This window comes from Lissotriton helveticus, chromosome 3_1, assembly GCF_964261635.1.
Source record: "Lissotriton helveticus chromosome 3_1, aLisHel1.1, whole genome shotgun sequence".
NCBI classification, from domain to species: Eukaryota; Metazoa; Chordata; class Amphibia; order Caudata; family Salamandridae; genus Lissotriton; species Lissotriton helveticus.
In genome coordinates, this window is record NC_136061.1 from 1,160,081,503 (window position 1) to 1,160,098,206 (window position 16,704).

Below are 16,704 nucleotides of genomic sequence, written 5' to 3' on the forward strand. Positions count from 1 at the left end.
TGTATAACTATATAGTTGAGGAAATCGAGGTGTGATTGATTCTTTGCAAGACTGACTAGGTGTGTGAGTAACTCCATGGATGAGTGACAGTCTGTGAGTGTCTGTTTACACTGAGTGTATCTAAGGTTATATTAGAGTCTGAAGAGGTTCATTGTATCATCACATGAATGATATCATCAGTGATGTGGTCATTGATGTCAAATGAGATGTCATCAGTGATGTCATCAGTGATGTCATTTGAGATGTCATCAGTGATGTCATCAGTGATGTCACTGACCATGTCATGAATGATGTAATATGTGACATCATCAGCAGTGGATTGCAGGTGCGCGATATATAGTTAGTGCAACTAACTATATATGGAATTTCAATGGTTTTGTGTGAGTAAAATAAGGTTTTCTAAATGCTATTTCCTAACTATATATGGTCTATAACCTATGGTTTTTTCAGTGAATTTTCAAGGTTTTGTAAATGCTAATTCCTAACTATATATGGTCTATAACCTATGGTTTTTTCTGTGAATATATATACATATGTATACATATACATACATACATATATATATATATATATATATACATACATATATATATATATATATATATATATATATATTTTTCTCATATCCTGCAGGACGTCCAGTATCTCATATTTGCTGCTTGTAGTTCATATTACCCATGCACTTAACTGTTGCATTTACCAAGTCTGTTATTATTGCTTGCATATAATTATATATCTCTATATACCTTTGAATGTTATTCATTTGATATCTGGGAAAGCCTTTCTGTTAGAGAGCATTGCATAAAAAAAACAAGCCTTATTCTAAAAAAAAAAAAAAAAAAAAAGGACTTGGCATTTTGTAAAGTGAAATCCCTTTCTAGATGTTGTTTTGTTTTAGGTCTCCTGCTTCGCTGGTTTGAGCCACAGTGTGGGAGTGGTTTTTATAGAACTCTATTATCTGAAAGGCGAAGCAAGACAGTTTTATCAACTGCAAGGTGGCCCAGCAGCCTTCCTGGAGTTTTCCGATCGGAATAGAGATACGTGGAGGAGTGGGATACGCGTTACAAACAATACTAACGCGCATAGAGTGGATTTCACACCGAGGGGAACCCGAAGAGCGGTTTCGAACCAGAGGGCAGCAATACACGTCTGAACCCAATAGAGGAAAAAAAGTAGATGCCCATGTGCACTAGCACTAAAAGGAGGAGTCACCTTACCTTGTGAATGGAAAGACTTCTTTGGAGAAAAACAACTTGCAAACTTCTGGACCCAACACTAGCTGGTAGGAGTATGCAAAGCATGTGATCTACAGCTCACATGCCTCGAATATCAGTTTTTGTACATTGGCAGTTTTTAAATGTTTCATAAACACCAACTCCACACTTAGAAGAATTTTCAAGGAAAACAATCGATTCAATCCTATGGAAGGAAATGAAGTTAACGGTTTGCAGATAAGTTTGCAGTTGTTATTCTAGGGTTAGAACCAGGAATTCCCCAGGGTCAAGGATGCATTTTGAAACACCCTCAGAGGCACTAGGGTGGGCAGATGCAGAGTGCTGAGGCCCAATGTTATCCAGTGAGGGATAGGGGGCCTCCGGTCAGTGGCTGCTTATGAGCAGGTCACAAGGCAGTGGGAGCAAAGCTCCTGGTGTTAGGCTCTGGTGGATCTGAGTTGGCACACAAGGTGCACCCGCAGGGGCGGCTGGGTGCAGGGTGCTGTTTTGGCATCGGGTGCCCTGTTGCTTTCAATGGGAGTTGCTAGTTTTGGATTTTGGCTGCAGGCACAGTCCAGGAAGATTTCAGGAGAAAACAACAGTTGAGCAGTTAAATTGGTGGGCTCGGGAAGTAGGTGCAACTCGGGCTCTCTTCTGCAGGGCGGCTGGATGCAGGGGTGTCTTGGTCAGATTCCACCTTACCGGGCCACTCACGGTTGGTGGAGGTCTCCATGCAGAGACTGCAGGCGAAGTAGGGGAGTCCTGGAGGGGTCAACCCATGGTGGACTGACTCTGGAGCGCTGGAGGACCTCGCTGGGATGGGTGGGCCACTCTGACTCGGGCCGTAGCCGTCGGGTGCAGTGGTGGTTCCATGCATCGGTTTTCTTTGTCCATAGCAGGCTCAGAGTCTGTCTTGGGAGTTTCTTTTGAACAGAGCTGCTGTTCACAGGAGATTCTGTCTTTGTTGAAGGCAGTCAGTCCTCCCAGGGGTTCTGGAGGTGGCTGGCTACTGGACAATGTGACTTTTGGTGCAGGATCTCTGGATACTGCTGACGGGCCAGTAGGGCTGGGGCCAAGTCAGTTTTTCTCTGCAGTCTCCTCTGATGGGCGTCTTCTTTCATCCTTCGTAGGTTGCGGGAATCTGTCTTCTTGGTTTAGGGCAGCCCTCAATACCTCATTTAGTGGACGTTTTAGGGGTCTTAAGATAAGTAGCCAATGGGCTAGTGACCTTAGGGTGACTACACCCTTGGTGTGCTCACCCCATGTGAGGGAGTGGGCACAATCCCTAATCCTGATTGAAGAGTGCCTGTCATCTGCAAGATGGCAGGCACTGAAGAGTGGGCTTCCCCTTGTCTCCCCCACCAGAAGGATGGGATTGGCAGAGGTGGGCACACCTTCTGGGCTGTGCTAATTGTTCTCACCTGTCTTCCCGCCAAAAAGGAGGGGTGACAAGAAGGTGACCTGCTCTGATAGCAGGAGAGGTTGGGAGTCACGTTACAAAGGCGGCAAGGCCTTTGAAGCTCCCCTGCCACAGATGGCTCTTCCTGACCTGGGGAGGTGTGACCTCCTCCGCCCAGGAAAGGCTTTGTTTTTTGGCTCTGGGAGCCGAGGCTCCAACCCACATGTATCGTGGTGGCAGGCTGGTCTTTTTTCAGGAAGCATCTCTCAGATGCCCTTTAAGTGCATGTTTCATTAAATCCCACACTGGCATCTGTGTGGGTTTAATGTGCTGAGAAGTTTGATACCAAACTTACCAGTTTTCAGTAAAGCAATTATGGTGCTGTGGAGTTCGTAATGACAAACTCCAAGCACCATATGCTCCTAATGGCATTACTGCACTTACAATGTCTAAGAATTGGTCTAGACACTGTGGAGGTACAGGGTTCATTCACCTGTACCCTCACCACTGGTATAGTGTACCCAGCTAGAGGAGTGGCTGACTTAGGCCAGGGTAGTGGGTTGTAGGCATGGCACACAGGGATGTGTGCCATGTTGACTCTTCACTTTGTTTTGCACCAAAACACCCAACCTGCAATGGCAGTGTGTGTGTGCAGAGGTACAGGGCCTCCAAGGGTGGCACCATAAGTGCTGCAGCCCATAGATGCCTTCCCTGGCAACAGTGCCCTTTGTACCTACCCATGGTACCTTCTATAAGGGACTGATATGTGGCCAGAGAGGTGCCAATTGGGGGTACAAGTTACAGTTTTCGGAAAGAACACAGGGCCTGGGAACCTGATTGGCAGGGATACAGGGCACATCCAGTCAAAGTGCATCAGTAGTCTGGCAAAAAGTGGGGGGTTATTGCAACAGAAACCCAGCTTCCTACACCCAGTTTTCACCAGAGATATTCAAGCACTTCATCCCTGTCTTAGTCTACTGGTAGAGGTCTCAATATGCATTCTTCACGAAGCCAACATCACTCACCAAACAGGGTGAAAGGAGAAGTCTAGTGGAAGCCCAAATACACAAATACTAACACACAAGTGTTAAGACAATAAGCATCACCAGACACAGGAAAATTCCCGAGACCAATTTGCTTTCCGCAGAGATCCTTTACTTTGCTAATGAATTAAAATACACTGGCTGCAATGAACCCAATATTTAAAAGTACTAGGAGGTGACCCACCTGTGCTGGCTTTCTCCACTGACAATGACAACGTCGGTTTGTGGCCCTTCTTCTTGCCAGAACCAGAGAGGAACAGGTCCCGCAGCAACATTGAAGCAGTTGCCCTTTTATCAGGATCCGGTTCAAAACATTTGAGGATGAATGTCTGGGCCTCCTCAGACATGGAATCTGGCACCTCTGGATGAATCTTAAACATGCCGACCTAAAGAGTAGACAAACAAAATTTCTGAAAAATGTCCACCTACATTTAGTGGTGAAAGTGCACAAAGAACACCTGCATAGCCGCCACCGCAAGGACATTAAACTGAGCGCATGATGACACATCAGACACACCCTTTATTCGAGTAAAGTATTTGCTTAACACTCTAAAGGAGTTTATCTTTTATCATTCTACATTTTTAAAGAGACAAAAAATAACCCTTCTACATCAGCCAGTGTTGCGAGTCTGGAGCTGAATAGCATGGTAGAGTCCTGAGGCACACTGCTCCACTCAACCTACTCTTTCACCAATGCTTGGAGATTCACCAAGTACACTCCTCCATTTCAATCAAACTTTTCCTTTCTATGCACACAGCTGGTACTGTCCTACAGGACCATACAATAATAAGGCATCTTACCTTGAACATGGCAGCCTGAGGGCTTCCCAGCTCATAAAACGGTGGTTTACCAGTGGCCATTTCTATAATTGTGCAGCCCAAAGACCAAATGTCCGCTGGCTTGGCATAACCCCGCGGGCCTTTGTCAATGATTTCTGGAGCCATGTATTGTAGGGTTCCTGAAAAGAATTATAATAGGTTAGAATCGGTAAGGAAGGGTCAGGGTATAAGAAAAAAGAGGGCAAAGAGAAGAGAAAGTAGAGCTGTTGTCAATGGGAAGTACAAATCAGAATCAGTCAAAACGAGGAGAAGGAATAAATTAGGAAATAGGAAGGTAGGAGGATGGAAGCCAATGGACAGAGGAATAGGAGAGGAGAAACCTGATAAGTAGAATAAGTCAGTTAAATTGAGAACACCGCTGGCAAATCTTATTGCTGAGAAAAGGAGGAACAGCTTGGCTACAGGGAAGAGAGGAGTAAATACCCGTTATAAGTGGACGAGAAAGAGAGAGGAGACTGTCAAAGGTAGGATGAGGAGGAGCCCAAGAATGTAAGAAGGAGGAGCTCAAAGAAAGTGAAAGGAGCCGGATAAAGTGCCAAGGAGGAAAAAGTACTGGAAAGGATGGAGGTGGTGAAGCCTGAGAAAGAGCGGAAGAGGTGAAGCCTGGGAATGGGTGGAAGGGCCTGAAAAGAAATGAGGAGGAGTAGAACAGGAAAAAGTGTTTGAGCAGCATGTGAACAGGAGAAGAAAGTCTCGGAAAGGGAGGAGGCGGCAGCTGCTTGAGTGAGAGAAGTAAAAAAAAAAAAAAAAGTAGAGGAGGAACTTGAAAAAGGGTTTATTTAGAAGGAGAAATCTTGCAAAATGGGAAGAATGAGTCTCGCACATTAAGGTGAACAGGCTTTAGAATGGGGAATAAGCAGCTTGGGAAAAGGAGGCGAAAAGTTGTCTGTGAGTGATGTGGAACAGGGTATGCTTGAGAAAGAAGAGGCATAAGAGTTTGGAAAAGGGTGGGAAAAAGCCCCAGAAAGGAATGAGTTGCCTGAAAAGGAATTAAGGACCAGATATACAAAGTTTTGCAGTTTGCAAAAGGCCCAATTCTGCGAATCGGGCCTTTTGCGAATAAAAAAAGGCCTTTTACAATGTACAAAGGCCAATTAGCCATTCGGTAACCTAGTACCGAATCGCAAATTGGGTTTGCGATTCGGTAATAGGAAGGGGAGTGTTTAGGGCGTCCCTTCCTAATACAGGATCACAGTGGTATGTGGGACTATTTTGTGACCGAAATGCGTCGCAAAACGCTAGCATTTTACCACCTACTTCAAGTAGGTGGTAACTCATTCGCAAATGGGAAAAGGTCCCAAGGGACCCCTTCCACTTTGCGAATGTTTTCTGAAAACATTTAAGAGCAAGCACGGACCACTGCCTACTCTTAAAAGATGAAAAGTAAAATCTATAGATACTGCTCGAGAGGATTCTGGAAATGTTATCATGTAAGGCAGTGACATCCCACAAATATCCTAACTACAGATCTGCTTTTCTCCACTGTGGCCGCTCCAGCATTACAAGAATATCTGCTCTCTGCAGCCCGTATTTCACAGACAGGCCAGTGGGTGCAGGCTTAGTGATGGAGAAATGTCACTGTCCGTACCAGGGACTCAATAACCAGTTTGAGGCTTTCATACAGAAGCATCTACCAGCCATAACATCCGCTGGCAACTGCCTATTGCCTCTTCTAATCAGAGGTTTGCGGGATACTGCAAAACGACTGGTCTGACACTTTTATGAGCAACGACCGGAGATGCCTGCAGTTGCATGAGTGCTGGTGCTGCCTCTTGCAGGTAGGGGGAAGCTACCCCTGCAGGTAGACACGTGGAGCACAGTTCTAACACCATCATCTGTCAGTCCTTTACCAGAGTTAAGATACAGTCCACACCTACTGAGAGAATACCATGCACTTCTAGTAGGGCAAGAAATAATCGGAGAGTCTGCGGGCAGTCAGCCATCGTAGACTGGGATGGTCCCATTCCTATGATGTCGCACCTTCTCCTGGGCCCTGTTATGTTTGTTCCTCAGGACCTCATTCCTTACTAAACAGAGAAAGCCAGCCACGAACACTGCCTCTAACAGGCTGCAAACGAATATTACAATCCACTCTTTATAGCTAAAACTCAGTCACTGTGTTTGCCTCATGCAGGAGATTCTGCCATTATATAATATTGCATAGCTCCATGGTTCAGACTTTTCTATTAAACATTCTTCTTCGTTATTTGAGGCCGCTGGTATATTCAATGTCAGGGAACAAGGCCTCAAGGCAGCTCCTATTCTCAGAAGAATTGGCAAGCAGGAAGGGAAAAAAAAAAAAGAAAACACTGCGCGAGCCAAGAACAAGACATGACATTTATAATATTAGATACCCTTGCGCAGGAATTGAAAAAAAAACAAATAAACAAACTCTGTGGAACTGGCTTCAACTGAGACTATGCATGAATTCAAAACCATGCAAAGAGAAATTTAAACTACAGCTGGCTATACAGAAAAACAGCCATTGGACCAAAAGAAAAGGGTATTAGAGGCCATAAAACTGTGCATGTGAACAATGAAACCTGCAGAAAAAGGTCATCATACTTAAGAATAGGAGCAGGAGGGACAATGTGCGCACTTATGGCCTGCCAGAGCCAGAAGAGAGGTAAGCCATGCACAGCTTTTTAGCGGGCTTTCTACCTAGACTTAAGCATTGACTTTGCAAATACTACTGAGTTTCAAAGACCACACAGAATGGGAAACAGACTGCATCAAACCGCAGACCGTCTCACACCAGTAATTATGTGCCTACTGCGACACCAGCATGCCAGCATCAAATCCCCAAACGGGATCCATATGCCTTCAAGGGGCAAAAAGGTTCTCATTTGGCGGGGACTTCCCATATGTCACCCATGCGCTCAGGAGTAGGTTCTTGTCCCTCCGTCCTTTCCTTAGGCAAAAGGGGATCCGATATAGTCGGCTAAACTCCACAATCATTTTGACTATGGGAGAGGACAGAACAAAATAGTTTCAATTCTACAAGGTCTGAAAGATCTTTTAGAAACATTTGAAGTCTCTCAAATTGATGTGGTAACAACCGGTAGGACAGCGTGAATTGCCATATCTGACAACTCATCCCTAGCACACACTGCCCTCAATTCAGTACCTAATAGAAACAGATACCTTCTGCTAGATAAATTACAAGGAGGGAAGCCTCTGAGACGCATAGACAAATCAGTGGCCCCTCTTAAAGCTTAGACACCTCTGGTTGATTACACCAGTACAATGTATTTATTTCTGAACCTAGACTCTGCAATGATCCTACTTATCTTGAATATTCCGCTTAGGTCCCTTAAGATCTTCAATGATCAGGAGTGGTCCGAGAAGGAAAGATGGAGTTTCTCACCCAAATAATGTTAGTAGTATTTAGTGATATGTAGCACTTCTGCTGCTAATTAATCAAGTAGTTCACTGTACCTTCAAGCCTCGTGTTGCTATAACAAATCAATAGTTGCCTCACTATCAATTTTCATTAAATACTCATTTACTAACCCACCATATGTGTTTAGTCAAGATCTCTTAACTACCTATCTCTTTTCTTGCCCAAATGCACACAACAAAGTACTGTCACTCTATGGTCTCTTCAAGTCTACAGAATGACCAAATATATGCTGAAAATGTCGTCTTATAGGGGATAGAAAAAACACCACAGATATTGCATTGCCACAGGAAACCCACTTGTCTCTGGATCAAACCGATAATTTAATGTAGCTACGACTGGGTGGGAACAGTGGTAGCAGTTTTAGGTACGGATTCTGCATCAGAATCTTCAGGGGCACCGACATTAAGCTACATCATAGGTGGTTTTGGATTCTCATACACAAATCCCTGCATGACAAAGCGCAGAAACCTGGTGAGACTCACTAGGTCGTTTTTTGTCTTTGTAAATTGACATGCCAAAGTCGCTGCGATGTTTCAGGGTCTGTATATGCCTGGAGCAGTGAGAAAGGAGACATGTTCTTAAAAATTAAACAAAGTATTGACAGCGGTTGGGCATACAAAAACTGTAGTTGGCTAGGCCTCTATTGACCCAGTTTAGATCTACTCTAGCCGCCCAGACCCTCGTATCGACGAGAGGGGCATTGTAAGAAAGTGGCTCTGCAAATACTGGACCAAAGTAAGGTACAGTGTGCACAGAGTCCACAGTCCCCAAAGGTTTGGTAGAGGCTAAAGTTAGATATAACCTTACTCTCTAAAGTGGTAGATTGGTCAAGTAGTAAGGCAGTGTAAAGCATTTGTTGTACACACTCAGTCAGCAAATGGTCTCACACACTCAAGTACTGAACTCTAGGCCAATGTTTTGTATAAAAATATACAGTTTTATTTTAAAACCAAAAAGGTACCAAAATATACTTTCTCAGAATGAGTTAAATTGAGCTCAATGGGGATTTCTAGTTAAATGCAATTAATTACTTTATGGATAACTTTTCTAACCACAGGAATGGATCCTAGATTCAGTCCTGGGACATCTCCTGTAAACAGTTGAGTAAAAGTGTTTTGGTTACAGTAGTGATTTTTGAGGAATATTATTGTATTTTAAAAGTGGACACATAGAAATTGTTTTACATAGAATCACCAATGTTATCCTAGGGGAGGAAATTCACTTAGCAGGTAAGTAATGTTATCGTTACTTTTTCTTACTCCGTGTTGGATCCTGGATTCAGCACTGGCCCATCTCCTGTAAACAATTGAAAGAATTTGTTTATGTCATACAGGCGATTTTTCTATAATATTTGTAAGTTTCAAAAATTGACACTTCGAAACTTTTTTCAGCAAAAAAAAAAAGAGCAGAAATCCTATGGAAGGAAATTCAAGTTACTGGTAAGTATGGTTAGAATTACTTTTCAGGGACAGTGTTGGGCACCAAGATCCAGCACTGGAATCTCTCCTGATAACAGGTGAGTAAATCGGAATTCGTTGTTCAGCTGATTTTAGATGAATATTTTAAAGTTTCAAAACTCCACACTTGGAATAATTTCCAAGTGAAACCAGTCAATGTTACCCTATGGAAGAAAAGTGAGTTATCGGCTTTTGGGTAAGTACTGGACTGACAGAGTTAAGGTTCTGGGCATAGACTCAGGGGTCTCCCAGGGTCAGGTAGGTACAGTTGTTACACCCTGAGCGGCACAGAGGCAGCCGGGTGCAGAGGTAGTTAGGCCCAATGTTACCCTATGGGCGGTAGGGGGCCTTTGGTTGGTGGCGGCTGGCAAGCATGCCACGCGGCTGTGGGAGCTGTGCTCCTGGTCACTTGCTCAGGGAAATGGGGAAGTAAATGAGGACAAAGGTTGCACTGCCAGGGGCACTCGGGCGGCTGGGTGCAGGGTGCTTTTGAGCCGTTGGGCGCTCAATGTTATTCAATGGGAGACTTGGAAGTTGAACAAAGGCTGCAGCCTCGGGGACGAAGATTCTTCAGGAGCTACCACCACTTCGAGAGGTAAGTTGGGATCTTGGAGGATAGGCAGGCACCCAGGAGTTGGGCACAGGGGGCCGTGGGGCGCCAGGTGCAGAGGTGTCTTTTGACATCGGGAATCTTACCCTTAAGCTGGTCACAGTTAGAGAGGTCCCTGGTTGTGAGGCTGCAGGCGTCATCTGGGTCGTCGAGGAGGGTACTTGGGCACTGGATTTCAGGTCACAATCACCGGGGGGACGTCCTCAGGGGTGTTGCTGTTTGAGCAGAACCACTGCTCAAGAGAGTCCCAGCCTTTTAGTTGAACAAGGCAAGCAGGTCCTCCGGGGTTTTCAAGATTGCTGTCCGCAGGAGACGCCGGGGTTTAGCAGGAGCAGGTTCAAGGATCAACAGGCCAGTAGGGCTGGGGCCAAGTCAGTTGGTGTCGTCCTCTTGTTAGCAGCTGCACGGCAGGTCGTCCTTCCTCCTCTTCTTCTTTCTTGATTTCAAATCGGGATCTGAGGAAGGAAGGTTCAGAGTGCCCCTACATACTAAATTTAGGGGTGTTACAGGTAGGGTAAGGGCAGGGGCCAATGGGTCCCTGTCCTGGGGTGAGTGTACCCCCTATCCTGCTCCTCTCCTGTGGGAGGGGGGGCAGGAGCCTATCTCTGATTGGGCAGGGCTCCCCATCCTCAAGATGGCCGGAGTCGTGCTTCACATCGCCTCCCCCACCTGAGGGGCGGAGTTGGCAGAGGCTGGCACAACCCCTTCTCTCACTTAGGTTTTCCTGCCGTTCTTCCCGCCAGAGTGGGGGTCAGAACCGGTGGGGGCCAGTTGCTGAGTACAGAAAGTGGCCTGGAGAAGCTCACAAAGGCAGCATGCCTTTGAAGCTTCCCCTGCCCATCCTGGCGGAGGAGGCTTGGCACCTAGTCCCAGGATGTGCATTGTTTCAGGCCCCCGAGAGCGGCAAGCTCTCGATCCAGGGGTCCAGAAACATGTCTGGTGGTGGCAGCCTCGAGAGCCACACAGTCAGGACATAGGTTTCAACACAGTTTTAGGGAAGGAACACAGGCCCTGGGTACCTGGTTGGCAGGAATCCAGGGCACACTCAAAGTACATCAGCAATTCAGCACAAAGTGGGGGCATACAATGCAAGAACGATGGCACTTTCTCACAGGCATTTTACAAGATTTAATGGCAGATCACTCTCTTATGAATCCATGGAGGCCTTCGGATCCTATGGACAGAGAATATAGCTCATTTGCATCCCCACAAGACTCGGACCACAAGTTACCTCTTTTTAACAAATGCTGAGGTTTTGACTAAAATCACAAAATGCACAATAGGAGTCCAACACATCTGAGATAATGCCCCGATCTTGGAGTTAGAAATGCAGGTACAAGTGCCCAGAGACAGAATCTGGAGGATGGGTATCCTGAGATAAAAGCTTCCTAAAGAAAAAAAACTACTACAGGATTTTCATTACACCATGGCATTGGATGAGAACTCTGTACCATCATCTTTGCTCCTTTGGAAAATTCTATCTGAGGAGCATAATGATAAGGGACTTGGCCTTAGCACATAAGACAACTGAGGGGAAAAAATGAAACTGGAATCTGAAATTAACAAACGTACAAATTTATACTGCAGAAAGCTGACAGATGTATTCCTTCGCTGAATTGTAAATACGAAATCTGAGCTAAAAGCAATACGTTGCATGTTGAGAAAGTCCTTCCACATATTAAATTTGCCACTATGAACATGGCCAAAAGGCCAGCGCGCTCCTGCCTTTCCAGACAAATCAAAGAAATGTTAGGTCTAGTATTCCGGCACTGGCACTTTAGGATGGCAAGAATACCCTAAGTAACCCCAGAGATATCACAAAAAAGTGACTCCTTTTATGAGACACAATGTACTGCGAAAACACCTACTGCAGACACTTCTGCGCTACAGTTTCCTGATTGACTAGAGTCCAAAATCAACTTCAGATAGCCAAGACGAATTAAAGAGGGTCATTTCTGAAGAAGTGTCAGAAGCCACGAAAGACAAGCCCATGAGGAAAGACCTTGGAGAAGATGGATTTCCTTAAGAATCTTCCAAGTTAACAGTATCTAACTCTGCTCCGTTATTGGGAACGATGTTCAAGGAGACACACTGCGATGCACAAACTAAAAACCTATATCACTGATTTACACAGATGTGAGAATCCGGGCCAAACTATCGGCTACAAGGTTGAAAATAGTCAACCCATCACTTTTGCACAGGAACCAAGATGGGTTAATCACAGTATGCTCCACATGCCGCCATATGTACATCTCACTTAATATGGCACGCCAGATGAGAGGAAGATAAAATAGTGTATCTCTCCATTGATGCCAAAAAGATGTTTGATCTGGTGGAATGGGGCTACCATTTAAAGGTGCACAGCAGGATGGGTGAAGGTCGCACTTTCTGGTCTATGAACTAATGGCTATACTGAAACCCATCAGACATTGTCGACTATAATGGTTGACTGTAAAAAATCATTTGAAAAAAGAAATTATTATCAACAAAAGAACCAGATAGGGGTTTCCATTTTGGTGGGTGCAGACCAAAAGGGAGGACTTGAGTATCTTAGTGAGCAACAACCTTCACTTGATCATTCGAGATAGAATGGCAGCCTTAAAGAATCAAATGCAGAAAAACATTGCGATCTGGAACAAGCAACAGCTCAATATGTGGAACTGATTTAGACAATTCGATTACGTATTTAGCGTCCAGCCAATCACAGTGCAACTCTGGCATATTGATAATCAAATAAAACACTATATTTGGCAGGGAACTACGCCAAGATTGGCTGGGGTGAAACTGCATGCAGCTAAGACATAAGACTATTTGCGTCGCCCTAATATTGAACAACATCATCTGTCACAATTGTCCTATCATTATTAATTGGAACTGGAGACCCCTAACTGGGATACACTAAAGAGTCACTTATATGAAGAAATTAAGGCACCAACAGACCTATCGGAGAAACGTTTACAAAGATCTGTGTGCAGAAATTAATTTGGATCGCAATCACCTTTTGCACTATTTGCAAGCGGAAAGCTGCCTTACCAACAGGCTGCATACCAACCTACTTGTGGCAGACACATCCACTCTGCATGACTACCTGGACAAAAGGGGAACTTAAAGTAGTCTCTGTCTTGTATGAAACTCTCAACGGTACTATACCCAAAGCCGACCTTGAAGCACCTATATAACAGATGGCAACTGAATCTCCAAAAGCCCTATACGAAAGCAGACTGGAATATCCTAATGCAAGACCATGACAGAGGCCTTCAGGAGGCCCTACTAAAACTCAGTTTTTTTTTTAAATATTACATGCCTGGTCGCTGTACTAACATCACAGGGCAAAACTTGCATCTAATACAAACTGTTAGAAACGTGACCAACCCAGTGGCTATATGGTACATATTTTGCGGTTGTATCCAATGTTGCAAACCTATTGGAACTCTAATTAATGTGCGCTGCAGAGGGTGAGCAGCTTGCACATACAACAGTTTCTCAAACTGGATTTTCTTCAGGACACAAAGAACATTGTTTGCATCACTAATCATAAAAAGAGATGGCTTAGGGGGGCGTGGTCTCGGAAGCGCGCAAGATGGATGCCTGAGCTTTGAGCTCCGCATCGCCGGGTCCTCTTGTGAGCCGCGGGTGCGTTGCATTGCACCCTTCACACACAGACGACTTCTTTATTTACACCGGAGCATGACATGAACCTACTGACGGGTTTTTGAAGCGCTGACGCTTAGTTCTTCTGCTCATTCTCAGCGTTGATGCCTCATCACGGAGCGTCCGCCATTTGACGTATTGTGCACCGAGTGAGCCTCTTTTTACCTGCTTGAGCTCCTCATTCAATACCCTGATTTTCTGGATGTTGCTGGCAGGCGACCACCTACAGACCATGGTGAGCTGCTTTGTTTCTGGTATTTTGTGGCGACTAACCACCGCTCCTCACTGCCTTTCATAGCGGTCGCCATTTTGTTTTGTTTTCTAATCTCCCCGAAATGCCCCTTTTCACTGCTGTTTATCAAGACTTCCAGTAATGGACATTGGGCTTTACTTTTCTCTATACCACTGACCTTAAGAAAGCAGTGTGTGAAATGCTGTGCGTCCAATGCTGCATTATAACGAAGCGACCGCCATTTTGTGTATTGTGCACAGAGTGAACCTCTCTTCATCTGTTCGAGTTTCTCAACAAGTACTATGACTTTCTGGACGTTACTGGCGGTATATCATTTGCAGATCATGGTGAGATGTTTTTTGCGCTATCCTCTGATGTTTTGTGGCGAGTATTCATTACACCTCACCGCTCTTTATAGCGACCACCATTTTGTTCTTTAATCACCTTGGAATGGCCCTCTTGACTGCTGTTTACCATGAAGTCTCTTAAGGGATATTGAGTTATCTTTTTCTCTTTGTCACCGACTCGGAGGAAACATTTTGTGATCTGCCTGTTCGCCTGGACACCTCATCATTTTGAATGTACCTTTTTTTACGTGCTGACCTTTTGCAGTTATCTATTACTTTGAAAATACTTTTCGCTTGCACTCATTTTGCTATACCATATATTGGTGTTTTCAATAACGATCCTCGTATATGGGCAAAATACGTAAACCACAATTCATCTTCAATCCCAAGCCTTCCACTGTGGTGAACCCTTCACCTCCCACATCAGATCTTAACAACTCCTCCTCCCTACATATAGACATGGCTGGAGTGTCCTCTAATCGTAACCAACCTTCGCAGGCAGTGCAGCATAAAACCTCTCCGCCTACATCTACACCTAAACGCCTGAAACCCGACTCTCCTACTCCAGATAAATCACCTCCGACTGTCTCCTTGGATTTACTACTAGATGAAATACGGGCTCTACGCCCATTTGTGGAAGAGACGCATACCAAAATGAAAAATGGTCATCAATGGAGGGAAGGGTATCTACAATGGAACAACTTTCGGTAGTGCAAGCTGACTCTCAAAGACTTACTTAGCTGGAGAAGGAGGTTCATAGGCTACAGCATCATACTGAGGATATGGAGAATCGCAACAGACGGAACAATCTTCGTATTTACGGTCTAACAGAAGCCTTGGAAGGTGATGACCCTGTTCCCTTTTTCACTTCTTTTCTCCCAAAATTACTAGATATGCCTCCGTCAACATCTCTCAATATCCAAAGAGCTCACAGACTTGGACCTCGTCCTCCGCTCTCCTCAACTTCAACTTTAACTCTAACTTCAACTCCAGTTCGACCTCGTGGTGGTATCATCCTCTTCCTAAAATATACCGACTTACTCACGGTCCTTGCTGCTGCTCGTGCAAAGCGACAACTCTCTTGGCTTGGTCAGAGGATTTTTCTATCTCAAGATGTCTCCAATGCAACGGATGCCAGATGCAAGGAATTCCTCAGCCTTCATCCACCTCTCCGTACCTTGGGTGCCTGCTATGGCCTTATTCACCCTTGTATCTTCAAGGTGACTTTTCAAAATCACACTCTTTCTTTTGAGAAACCGACGGAGCTCGGAAAATGTATTCACTCCCATTCTTCAGCCAACATGAATACTTCCGCTGGTCCTTCCAATGGATGACTTTTCTCATTTGTCATCTTCTTCTTGGTTGTAAAATTGTTCACATAGTAATATACGTCCAAATTAGTTTTTCTATATTCCTGTTTTTCTTTTCCCTTTTCGAACGTTATGTAGCTATTGAATGAGGAATATCCACCAAAGCTTTTTTTTCTTCTATACTGCGCTCATTCTTGAAACGTTTCCTTTGTTATTTCTTACATGTTCAGTTTTTCTGTTCTGGTTTACCTGTTCTTTTTACGCTCCATTGTTGTGCTTCTCCTCTTACTTATTTCTTTTTCTGTTATCTTCTTTTCTTCACTTCTTTCATTTTTTACATTAAAGATGTTTGCGTTGTCTATATTGGTCTTTCTGTACTTCCTGATATTTTGTCTGACATTTCTGTCCCATCCATGATTCACTAATTTTTAATGTTTGTTTAACTCCTTTTCTATTTATTCAGGTTCAATCTCTTATGTTTAAAATTAAAGTTTAAAGTTATTGATCTGTCTACACTCCTTTATTTGTCTTGGTTTGATTTGGACTCCCTGTTTGGACGTCCCATCTTCCGTTCGTCGACATTGCCACTGTCTTATCCCGTATTCATTCCCCACAGGTATGTTTTTTCAGTCATCCCTCCTGGATATGTACGGTCTCTCCTTGTATTTCTCCTTTATTCGCTACATTCTCTCCCCTGTCTCTTTTGTCCTATTCTATGTTCATTCTTTCCCTTATTCTCCTACTGATGCATATTTGGTTCAGTGTAAAGTTTTAATGTTTTTGTACTTGGAATTGATTCTTCTTTCTCTATACCACATTTGATACTCCTTTCATTTTTCAATTAATGCATATTTGGTTCTGTATAAAGTTTTAATGTTTTTTCATTCAGAGTTATTTCCTGGAATGTGAAAGGTTTTATTAATCCAATTAAGAGATAGAGAATTATTTCCCATCTTGCTTCTTATAACCTTGACCTAGTACTCTTGCAAGAGACCCACCTCACTGAAACTGAAGCGTTAAAATTAAAAAGAGGCTGGGTCGATACAGTTCTAGTGTCTCCCTCTACTAATAAAAAAAATGGTGTTATTACTCTAAGTCATAAAAAATTTAATTTTAAAGTCTTATCTCAAGAAAATGATGTAGATGTTGGTTACTAGCTAAATTATTAATTATTCATATTCCCTTAACTGTTTTCAAT

At 44.0% G+C, this 16,704-nt stretch overlaps 1 protein-coding gene across 2 annotated transcripts in view; it reads right to left on the reverse strand.

Annotated features, from left to right (window-relative positions):
- The window catches only part of LOC144823334 (mitogen-activated protein kinase kinase kinase 6-like), a 1,091,718-nt gene that overhangs the window by 389,520 nt on the left and 685,494 nt on the right, over window positions 1-16,704 (reverse strand). For both annotated transcript variants that reach the window (XM_078681777.1, XM_078681776.1), the window contains exons 19-20: window positions 4,458-4,615; window positions 3,841-4,042 (exon numbers count right to left, since the gene is read on the reverse strand). In XM_078681777.1, the coding sequence (XP_078537903.1) occupies window positions 3,841-4,042; window positions 4,458-4,615 (360 nt within the window). The remainder of the gene's footprint in view (window positions 1-3,840; window positions 4,043-4,457; window positions 4,616-16,704) is intronic.